General features: G+C 28.3%; 1 protein-coding gene across 3 annotated transcripts; it reads right to left on the bottom strand.

Annotated features, from left to right (window-relative positions):
- Positions 1-2598: 2598 nt before the first annotated feature.
- On the bottom strand, positions 2599-8869 carry LOC107485157 (L-ascorbate oxidase homolog). 3 transcript variants are annotated; one of them, XM_052254008.1, is made up of 9 exons: positions 8802-8869; positions 8554-8711; positions 8358-8467; positions 6638-6908; positions 6191-6287; positions 5478-5823; positions 4467-4838; positions 3765-3882; positions 2599-3007 (listed from the first exon to the last, which is right to left on the bottom strand). In XM_052254008.1, the coding sequence occupies exons 2-9, from the start codon at positions 8701-8703 to the stop codon at positions 2801-2803; spliced, it is 1671 nt and encodes a 556-aa protein (XP_052109968.1). In that variant the 5' UTR covers positions 8704-8711; positions 8802-8869; the 3' UTR covers positions 2599-2800. The 3 variants fall into 3 exon arrangements, with proteins under 3 accessions (XP_052109968.1, XP_052109970.1, XP_015961472.1); XM_052254010.1 differs by having other exon boundaries at positions 8554-8708; positions 8802-8843; XM_016105986.3 differs by lacking the exon at positions 8802-8869 and having other exon boundaries at positions 3765-3843.
- Between the last annotated feature and the right edge of the window lie 3649 nt (positions 8870-12518).

Here is a 12518-nt window from a genome sequence, read left to right as displayed (position 1 = left end):
CTGTTATAACACTACCTTTATAAGAGGTTGACGATGCAACATTAAAAAGATTAACAAGAATAAGAAAGCCTGTAATTTCTAGTGACTATGTAGTGTATCTTACTGAGTCTGACTATGATGTTTGTGATGAAAATGACCCAACGACGTTTTCACAAGTAATAGAAAGTAGTCATTCCAATTTATGGCTAGATGCTATGAAGGATGAAATGATATCTATGGCAAATAATCAAATTTGGGATTTGTAGAATTGCCTGATGGGAAAAAGGCCATTGACTGTAAATGGGTCTTTAAGACCAAGAAGGATTCATCAGGTAATATTGAGCGCTACAAGTCTCGATTTGTTGCCAAAGGATTTATTCAAAGGAAAGGAGTTGACTACAAGAAAACCTTTTTTTCTATTTTAACGAAAGACTCTTTCCGGATCATTATGGCATTGGTAGCACATTTTGACATGGAATTGCATCAAATGGATGTGAAAATTGTCTTTCTTAATGGAGATTTAGAAGAAGAGGTCTATGAGACAACTCGAAGGGTTTATCTCAAGTACTGGTAAGGAGTTAGTTTGCAAGTTTAAGAGAGCAATGTATGGTCTTAAGCAGGCTTTTCGACAGTGGTATTTAAAGTTTCACAATGTGATTTCTTCATTTGGATTCATTGAAAATATTTATGATCAATGTATATATCACAAGGTTAGTTGGAGTAAGATCATATTTCTCATCTTATATGTAGATGATATTTTACTTGCAACAAATAATTTAGGGTTTTTACATGAAGTGAAACAATTTTTCTCTAGACATTTTGATATGAAAGATGTGGGTGATATATCTTATGCCATTGGCATAAAGATTCATAGAGATAAACATAAAGAAATTTTAGGTTTATCTCAAGAAGCCTATATTAATAAAATTTTTGAGAGATTTAAAATGCAAAATTGTTCACCAAGTGTTGCACCTATTGTGAAAGGAGACAAATTATGTTTAAATTAATGTCCCAAAAATGAACTTGAAAAGGAACAAATGCAAAATATTCCTTATGCTTCAGCCGTTCGAAGTCTAATATATGCTTAGATCTATACAAGATCTGACATTGCTTTTGCTGCTAGCATGTTAGGAAGATATCAAAGTAATCTAGGAATTATCCATTGGAGAGTAACAAAGAAAGTTTTAAGGTATCTTTAAGGGATCAAGAATTTCATGCTTACATATAGACGAACTGACAATTTAAAAATTGTTAGATATTCAGATTTAGATTTGGCGGGATATGTTGATTCTAAAAAGTTAATGTCAAGATATATTTTTATACTTGCTGATGGAGTAATATTTTGAAAAAATGTAAAATAATCACTTGTGTAATCAGAATTGGAGATCTAAACTTTATAAAATTTATAAATAGTCGTATTCTTTTTATCAAAGAACAGACCATCTATCAATATAATTAATTAATAATTATAATATCACCCAAACTAATTTCTATATTAATAAATTAGATTATAATTAAAATAAAAATTCTAACATAATCTACTATTAGTATATATATAAAAAAAATAGTTGACTCATACCAGAGTATTAGTTACAATGCTAAAGTATGAGATTTAATAAAATTGACAAAATTTGTTTTTACTTTTTAAACTTGACTTATTTAAAATTAAAAGATTACCTAGTCTAATAATATCTGTTTGTCTCGGTGTGATATATATTGAGAAGAATATATTTAGTAATACTATTTACACAATAATAAATATTGATAAAACTAGGGACAATCATGAAGTTCGGTTGGATTTAGTTGAGTTTTGCAAGAGGTTAGATTTAAACATTATGTCTTTGCATTGGAAGGGGTCATTCAAGGAAGCAAAATAGTTTTTCCAAAAATGGGTTCAAAACTAAAAAATAAAATAATTATGAAATTTGGGCATTAAGGAGAGTGTCAACCTAAATACTAAACTATGATTACATTTAAACATTCTTAGTAAAAATAAGGGTTAAGTACGATTTTAGTTTCTAACGTAGGAGTTGAAAATTTATTCTGTCAATCATTTTTTTGCTACAAAATAGTCCAAAGATTTCAGTTTATTTTAAAATCATAATTTTTATTGAATTTTTTTATTTTTATTATTAAATTATCTTTTTTTTAATTATAAAATAAAAAAAAAAGAAAGAATTCTGCTCCTTCTCCTTGTTCGGTCGTCGATGCTTCTCGTCGTTTCTGCTTTTGCTTCTATTTCTATTTATGTTTTTCTTCTGCTTTTGGTTTTGTTTTTGTTGTTCTGATTTCATTATCCATTGTTTTTGTTGGTATTGTTCTTCTAGTTGTTGTTGTTTTATTATTGTTGTTGTTGTTGTTGTTGTTATTGTTGTTGTTGTTTCACTGCTTCTGCTTTTTGCTTCTACCTACTTATGTTTCTGCATTCTGCTTCTGCTTGCTTCTATTTCTGCATTTGGTTGATTTTGGAGATGAAGGAGGAAGGATATTTTTGTCCGAAAGATGATTTTAAAACAAACTGAAACCTTCGAGACTATTTTATAGCAAAAAAAAAAGTCAGAGACAAAATAAATTTTCAGTCTCTACGTTAGAGACCAAAATCGTACTTAACTCTAAAAATAAAATATAACTTCTCCAAATATATAAGAGAGCAATCACCGAATTCTCATCAAGTGTCTCTTTAACTTTACATATTTTTACCATAAAAATGATAATTCAAATCATCTCTTCATCATTTTTCTTCTTTCAATCTTCAATTTTAGTCAAACCCTCATGACTAGAAAATGACACCAAAATATATTGCATATGTTGATGTGAATTACTAAGGGTGATGATGTCCGTTGACTTTGCCACAAAGCAAGACATTAGCAGGAATATTATATTCAGTAGAAAGGCTTTTTTGAGCAGTCCAAACTCTGAGATACAATTGCTGCCCAAGATACTGCCTCTCCCATATTGCAGACCTCAAGTTCCACATACCTTCATTGTCCAACGACACCAATATTGTAGTCCAACCATTTGGATATACCTACATTAATTTAGACAACACAAGATAGGTAAGCACATTACATTTTTATTTAACACTTGTTTCACACAATACTCATTTTAGGGGAATGAGAACGAAAATGTACACCAACTATAGAGGCTCTAATTTTGTTTGGTTTTGTTTTGTATTTTCTAAATTATTTTTTGAGGTTCGGAAATCACCTTTTGTACAAGCACACTTTAAACTAAATACAGATCTCTTTTTAAAAGTAATTTCTCTATAAGTAATTCTTTCAACTAAAAAATGATAGACATATATTCTTCTATTCAAATATGTATTACTATATTTTTTTTTGAAAATATTACATAAAAAAAATTAAGAATTTAATTTTGATAAATTATTAATATAAAATAATTTTATATATATATTTAATTTTATAATGTCATGTTAACAAAAACAATTACCTTTATATTAGATCATGTGAATGATTATCCAAAAAAATTTATGTAATTAAAAAAGGAAAAGTCTAGGGGGCAGCAGTTTTATTAAATTTTGACCAACATGTAACCAGCAGAAAAAAGTGAGTCATTGAATGAAATTTCACACCAATCTCACACCATCAAATCATCATTGATGGCTAGTTGATGGCTAACAATCATAAAAATTGCTGGCCCTAACATTGCTCATTAAAAAAATATATATAGCGTTTTACATTATCTTAATTTTAATAGTCTAATTTATCCTGAAATCTTTACCAAGCAACCAATTGAGTATTTCGTCTCATTCTAATTATAGTTACCTGTGCAGTATGTCTTGTCACGGCATCCACAAGATTGTAGGATCTTCTCTTGACTGGTGTCCACTCTCCAAAACCATAACTGTAACGGTTGCAACGAGCATCATTAAATATGTGGTTGCTTCACCGTTTAGAAACGATGTGATTTTCAAAATTAATTTTGATTAGTATCAATGTTATAATTCCAACCAAGACTCACGTATATTTGTCTGGGTAAAAATTCAGCTGCACGTGAAGTTGATAATTGAAAGCTCTTAAATGAAAATTTAGTCAAATCAGTCAAATTATCTAACGGTTCTTAACTGTCAACTTTACGTGAAGTCGATTGTATCCGAATTTCCACCTTTTGTCTTTGGTGAAGACTCATGTGCAATCGACTTCACGTGAAGTTGATAGTTAAAAGCCGTTAGATGAAAATTTAGTCAAATCAGTCAAATTATCTAACGACTCTCAGCTGCAATTTTTGACTGCATCCGAGTTTAAACCATTTGTCTTTGGTGAAAACTCAGATGCTGTCGACTATACGAAGTTGCTAACTGAGAATCGTTAGATAATCTCAACTAGTAACTTAGACAACAACTGCATGTAAGTTTCCACTTATAAATCCCAAGTCTTATACCTGCTTCTAAACCTACATAATTAATTGCTTCTAAAACATGTAAAGAAAAATTGAAGAAAGAAGAGAATTAGGTTGACATTACATACCCTACGACCCAAAAATCATAGCCATCAAGGTGCCAAGATTGCATGGTGTTCTCATTGTTCTGGAAAACGACTTCAATGAAGTCGTGAAGAGAATTTGGAATGACAGAAGTAGCTATCTGCGCCGAAGCGGGTCCATTAGAAGGAAGGCTTTGGATTGAATCCACACTGAAAATTCCGGGGATGTTGAAGTAATCGGCAAGCTTCAGAGGGGTATCAGGGTTCACATAGGAAACCTTGTTCACAGCATAACGTTTTTTTCCGTTGATTATAGCTGCTGAATTTGCCAACACAATTGTCTTTGTTGGAGTTATTTTCCCATAATGGTATGATCCTTGTGGGTTTGGCCTCGCCGCATTTGCTGTCAGATTCCATCTGCATCCATCAATATTGTAACAGATCAAGAAATTTTTTTATATGCCGAAGATAGGGAGACTCGAACACGCAACCTCTTAAGTAAGTATGGAGAGACTATACAATTTGAGCTATAACTCATTGATTATCTAATATAGTTCTTAATATTTATATAACTCAACATTTTAATCTTTTTAAATAACTGGTTACCCGCTAAAAACCAAACCGGTTCGAACATTTTATTAATTTTCTGACTAGTTTTTCTCAATTTTTGACCCGATTTGCTAGTAACCATTTTTTACCTTAAACCTTGGTAGTTGGTTCTAGATTAACCTAGACTAACTAACCAGTTTGATTCAGTTCTCAGAATCATGCATGTAACATATCAAGAATATAGATAGATGGGAGTAAAGTGAAGGTTACTTACTTGAATTTAATTTGGTAGTTAGATATATAATCAATGTAATTTAACATTTTAAATTTTTTGCATAATGATGTCATGATATGTTATTAGGTCTAGAGTTTGATTTTTGTTGATTCATTCTTTTGAATAAGGCAAAATAGACCTTTTTCTCTTAAACATATTAGATATATAACCATTCTTTTAATTTTTTCCTAATCGCAAAAACTTTGAAGAGAAATGATTTGATATTTAGTTACCTAAAGGATCTTGCTTGCCTGACAGACCAATGATAGTGGTAAGCAGGGGGGCTAGGAAGAGGTCCAGAAGCAGGTGAATGAGAGTTTGAATAGTGAAGCAGTGCAGTAGCAGTGAGAACTTTCCTGGAAAATCTTGTTGAGGCAACAATGTAGTAGTCTTTTGGAGATTGGTTCAAGGTCACCAATACTGAAAATGATTGGCCAGCATGGACATCAAGGGAGTCATACATGTTTTGAATAGTGTGTGACCCTTCAATTTCTACTAGCTTCAATGAATGACCCTGAATTCTGAAGTTAATTGATGTTGATAGCCCCATATTTGAGATCCTGAACATGTAGGTCTTTCCTAAAATTGAACATAAACAATAATGTTGGTTAGTGCAAGCATGTGTTGAAAAATTAGCATCATAGAAAAGTTTCAACATTTGGGTACCTGAAAATAGGACAATATAATGTTAAAGAATAATTATCATTGCATCCATGAAAGAAACAAACGCTGATAAATATATCCATATAAGAATAAAACGACAATTGTACCACGGAAGGTAGCTTCTGTGTGCCAAGAATATCCTAACGGACCAATTGTGTAATCAACGTCTGTGTACTATTAGTTATAATTGTCGTTTTATTCTCATATGAGTACATTTGTCAGCATCTGTATCTTTTATAGGTACACATGGCAATTTATTCTATTGTTAAAGCAAAGAACATACCCTGGTCACCATTGAGAGTAGTATGTGCCTGGCCATTGATAAGGAGACCATCAGGGAAGGAAAGAGATTTTCCAGAATCTAAAGATTGTTGTAATGCCTGTAAATATCAGAACAAAAAACTATGAATATGGTTTGCATGATAACAAACAATTTGAATTCAATTTCTAGCTCTTGGTGGCGAATTTGCAAGGAAGAAGAATGCATTGATGCGTATGAAATAGCAAAAAAAAGAATAATTGTTTTAAGAAATTGCAAATGTTTAATTAGTCTAAAATTATACACACTATTAATTAACAAAGTTACCAACTAAAAACTATTTAGTATAACTGCAAACACATGCATCAAAGTAGTACTTAGCTTTATAAACGATTAATAAGTTGATGAATGAAGAAAGAAGACAAAAATATGATGATCTAGTTTAGAGAAGTGTTATATATATAGTTATACCTTGTGGCCAGTTTTGTACCAATCAGCAATGAGCAAAGTAAAATCTCCATCAGGGTATGGATAAGGGAGTGAGATGACTGATCTATGGTAAACATTGAGTCCTCCAAATCCTCCAGCTGCTTTATGGAGGTGAGTTGATGGAAAATATGTGTATGTTCCAATTTGATCCTTTGCCTGAAACTTGTAAGTGTAGTTTGAGTTTGGAGGGATAGGACAGTTGGTTCCCAATACCCCATCTTGCCATGAGTTTTTCCTTTGTTTAATACCATTCCTGTTTCATCAACAAAACAAATGTTGACCAAAAGAAGGAAAAAGATTCTCTCCAGTTTTTTTAACAATTGATAGAATCCAATGTGATCTATCACCTTTGATTCTATGAGTGGGACCAGAAATAAATAAGAGAGAGAATGCAATGAATGGTTAGATTGAACACTGGATATCATCCAGTTTTTTTCTCACTGGAGAGGATCCACTCCCCCAACAGAAAGAAATGTCATGTGTATTAGAAAACTGATGGAAAATTCATTTGCTTTGCTTTTGTGGCGTTGTTATAAATTTTTACTCGAAGGAATGCAAAATCTTGTAGCTAAATTCAGCTAAATATTTCTCCAGGTCCTCACTTACTTTTCCTAAATCAATCGAATTTGGATCCTTTAAATTTTAGACTTACTTTAGAGAATAAAGTGAGATCTCTCACCATTAAATATTTTCTCTTGATCTCACCTATAAAATAAATAGTAATAAATCATACTTTACCTCTAAAATAAAATTTAAAATTTAGAAAATCTAAATCCAAATTGATGCATATCTAGCAAATTAGCTATGTAAGAATGCAATATATGACTTTTTTTATTGTAAAAAAGTACTCTAAAATATTTTATTTATAGAATAAATCGATAAAAGTACATGTAAAGGAGCTTGAAGCGAAAAAAATACATACCAAAATTCATAAATATCAAAGTGTATTGTAAAGATTGTTTTTAATGAACAAAAAATACACACTAAAATTCATGAATATCAAACCTTTACTAATAGTATAATACTTCTTGTTTATTAAAAATATCTTTTGGAGTGTATTTTTATATTTATGAATCTTTGATTTATTCTTTTGTTTATTTTAAATTATTTTATTATTTTTATCTATTTATTTTATTTTTATATTAACAAATTTTTCTCAGGATAAATTTAACCTTCTACCAACGACATTATCTCTCACACTCTTAGGTTGCATTTGTTTTAGGATTCAGACTAAGACTAAAAAAAATGTGACTGAATATTGTATTTAGTGATTAGACTAAAATTAAAATTTTAATCATAAGATATAAAATTTCAATTTTTCAGTATTTTTAAAAAATTGAGATATAATAGACTGAAATTTTTAAAAACAAAAACTAAAATTTTAATAACATTTCTTACAAAAAATATGTTCATTTAACTTTTTAAATTTTAATTCTAAATATAACTCAATCTTATATGTTTTATACTAAATATAATATAAAAACTTAATTTAATTTCTCAGTCTTAATCTTTTCGTTTCTATTTCTTCGTCTAAATTTTTCTTCCAAAGGCATTCTTAGATGACACATTTGAATACTCCGAAGCCACAATGATAGCATGAGAAGTTGACAATACAGAAAATTAAATGCACACCATAAAATTAATATGTTTATGTTAAAAAGCAGGGGAAAGAAAAGGCACACGGATAAACAGAGAAACTCACCAAGTGAGTAAAAATGGCTCATCCAACTTGTTGATAAGGTTAAGAACTACATTGTCGTTTGTTACCAAGTCAAGTTGAGGCCCAGGGAATTGACCATTGATCATAATCACCTTAAAAATAAAAAACAAAAACCTCATCAATAAGCAAAGAAAAATAATACTACATTAATTGAAAGATCATAATTAAATTAAACTACCTTCTGGGGTGTACCAAGAGGAGAGAGTGTTCCATAAGTCACAGTCCATGTGAAATACTTGTATGCATCTTCTGCTTTCAGTTGCACCAAACACACACTCACCAGAGTCACAACAATACAGAACAACTGCACCAACCCTTTTAATCCCATCAAGGCTACTACAAAATAAGCACAAGATATACACAAGTTTAATGCAAAACGTTATACATAGTTAAGTGTTATTGAGAGCATTGAAAAATGAAAAGTACCAGCTAGTTCTATGGTTCTGAGGAGTGAAACTGCTGAGCCTTTTCGTTATATTTATATGAAAAAGTGAGTGAATGATAAATTTTAATTTTAGAATATTTAAATGGATGGTTATTGCTTAGTTTAAGGTTGCAAATTGATCATTCATATTCGGCGCTGTCAACGGGTTTTGACTTTTGATTGCTTTCTTACCTATTGCTTCAAACTCAAGAATCAACATATCATGTATGAAAAATAATTGGGAGCACCAAATAGTAAGTCTAATCATTTTTTTAAGGGAAAATATAGAGAGTTCATGGAATATTTATACAATGTGTATAATAAAAATTTAGGAATGTCCGATTTAGTATTAGAGATATAATCATTAATGTTACTTTTTAACATCAGTTGAGACTTTTGGGTTAGAGCTCTAGATCCAAAAGGTCAAGAGTTCGATTCTTGGTGAACCCCAAAATCAGCTTAAGCTTTTGGGATGAGTGATTTTATGACATGAGATGTTTATTATTCTTAGTACGCAGATGGTTATTTTGGATAGTATGGATGATGTTCATTTTTTAACTCATCATTGTATATATTGTACAAATATTTCATTGGTTCCTAACAAGATTTTTTTTTTAATTCTATAAAATTAACACTTATCAATGTATGTTTCTGTTTTTTTATTATAAATTTTTTATTCTTATTTTATCCACAACTAATTATTTAATATATTATTAAATCATCTATCATAATAAAATATTACAAAAAGAATAATATTAATTATTTTAATATAATTAGGTTCAAGTATTCATTAATTAAGAAGCTAAATGTGAAATTCTTGAATTTAAATTTATCTAATTTGTGTAAATATAGAATCCAATTATACCACTTTAAAAATTATATATGTCATAAATCTATGTAAGAAGTAAGATTATTCATATGAATATTATTATTAAGATTTTTTTTGACAATATTGATTATTGTTTGTTGACCATAAGGTGTGAATAATTCTCACCTCAAGAATGGTATATATATAATTGACAATATAAATATTATAACATGTTTATATACAAAATACAAGCTTGGCGTATTTTTTAAATACATTCATAATAAGTTAAAAAAAAAGTGAATTTTAGTCATTTTAAACTTGTATGTGTATAATATTAAAAAAAAATAACATGTTAGCTTTTCGAAATTTTTCATAATTATTTGTAAATATATATAGTCTTTATTCTTTTCTTAATAAGCTGGTACATGGACTAGCAAAGAAGATATTTTATTAGCAACAATGTCTTAGTGAAATAAAATTCTCAAGATGATTCAAATGTTTATGGTATAAAATAGTTCTAAAAAGAATTTATTTTGTATATTTAAAATATACTTTTTAAAACACCTAATAGAAAAAATATATTAGTAGATATGATAAATGACAACAACTGTACTCGTTATTAAAGTTAAAATGTAACTTCAAAAGTCCGGCACTTTTATGATTTTTGACTACTAAACTCCTGAAATTTCGCCACTGATTTCAACTTTGTCTTCTTTTTATGTCTTTTCCGGTTTCTCACTTACACTTGCATATATATGCTGTTACGGGATAATATTCAATCTGATTCATAATTTTGAGGTAAGACTTAGATTCACTCATAAAATTATAATCCATTCGATTTAGTTTTTAAAATTTATAATAGTAATTTATGTTGATTTTTAAGTTGATTTTTGTAAATAATGTATCAATTTCGTACATTAATTTATTATTATTTGAACTTTTTATTTAAATTTTATATGACTAAGATTTATTAATAGACCTATTAATTTCACAATATCTTCGTAAAGATGAACAAGTTCAATTTAAAATTGTGTGGTTTTGAAAGCAACAATCAAAGTTTTACAATTCTAATAAATCTTGATTACATAGAATTTAGATGAAAATTCAAATCAAAATAAATTAATGTACAAAATCAACGCATCGTTAATAGAAATTAACTTAAGAGTTAATGTGAGTTATGATTATAAATTTTAAGGTCTAATTTGAATTTATTAAAATTTTAAAAGTCAAATTAAATACAACTTCAAATTTTGAAGATCAAATTGAGTATTAATTCTACTGATACGTTTTCATCATTCATTTTGAAAGAATATTCTAGATGTCGTAGTTCTCCATACAAATGAAAGATAATTTTTTTTTTAGTTTAATTTGATGCTACGGAGAGTATAAAATTTTTTGTATAGCTATATAATTATAACTGTTTTCTTATATAACTATTCATGTGGTTAATGTAAAAGATAATTATTGTGTTTAATGTAGTATTATATGATTAAATGCATATATAAAACAGTTACATTGAATCATTATATCAAAATTAAATTTTTTTTTAAAAGTATAAGTTATTTAAAGACAGAATATTATTTTTTGTTTCCAAACATTTAGGTTAATTATGATTTCTAGTTATCATTTTACAAAATATTATTATTTCTAACTTTCTATTTTAAAAAAAAATAATATTTGCATTATTTTTGTGTTCAATTTTTCTTATATATATCTTTTTTTATGATATATAAAAATGATTTTTTTTCTTTTTCATTTATCAAATTTCTTTCAATAACAACAATAAAAAATATACAAGAGAAGTGAATATAGAAGATGGTTTATATAATGTTTTTTTTTTCTAGTGGAGTAATTTTATAAATGCACCTATCCTAAATCATAATAGTTCCATGTGAATTCATAAAGTGGACTAGTAAGCGTTTCAATGCAATAATAAAAGAACCGCCTTCTTTTTTTATTATTATTTAAAAGAGTAGTGCTAGGAGAAAAAATCAAAAGCTTCAACTGAAAATAAAAAATAACACTAATAATTATATTTTTAATATTTTTTAAATATTTATTAATTATATTGTATAAATATTTTATTAGTTTTTATACTTTTTCTATTTAAAAATAAAAAAGGTCATTATGCCGGAGCCAAAACAACTTAAAGCAGAGGAAAATAAATTTTATCAGAGATTCAATTAATTAAGAACCAACAGGCAATTAATGTAATGTAGGCCATAGTTTCACAACTAACATATTATTACATTGCTTTTGCCTTTTGGGACGGTTACCGGCTTGCTAGTGCTTTTCCATGCTTTATCCATTCACATTATTAATTTATGAAAAAGTATAGATAAACAATGAAAATATTAAACAATATAAATAATAGATATATAAAAAGTTTAATTTATTAGATATACAGATAATTATTTTAATATTAAGATTTAGGTAGATAATTAGAAATATAATATATTTTTATTTTATTGTGCCAATTTTAAAATCTATTATTTACAAAAATTATTGTCTACCTAGCAAAATCTTTAATTTATTATTGATAGGACAAGATTTTAGATTTTTTATTTAAATTAAATAAATATAAAAATTACGAAATTACATAAAATATGAAGTAATTACTTAAATACATAACGTATCACATCTTCGATATTAAAGGGTGAAGTGGAAAATAAATATATTTCGGCAACTGAAACTCCATACTATGACAATACGACGCCATGACATATCCAAGATACACCCAAAATATGTGTTAAGTGTGAAAATGGATACTGAATATCCGAAATACGCGTAAATTCGGAACAGAATCTCGGTATCCGAGATATGCTCTGAGGCATATATAAGGCCACAGAAGAATGATGTGCAATAAGCAATTAAGCATGATATGCAGAGGGAGGATGCCATCCCTTGTGAG

Source organism: Arachis duranensis, chromosome 1, assembly GCF_000817695.3.
Source record: "Arachis duranensis cultivar V14167 chromosome 1, aradu.V14167.gnm2.J7QH, whole genome shotgun sequence".
Classification (NCBI taxonomy): Eukaryota; Viridiplantae; Streptophyta; class Magnoliopsida; order Fabales; family Fabaceae; genus Arachis; species Arachis duranensis.
Note: the sequence above shows the minus strand (reverse complement) of the source record. Positions and strands in the feature narration are given on the sequence as shown.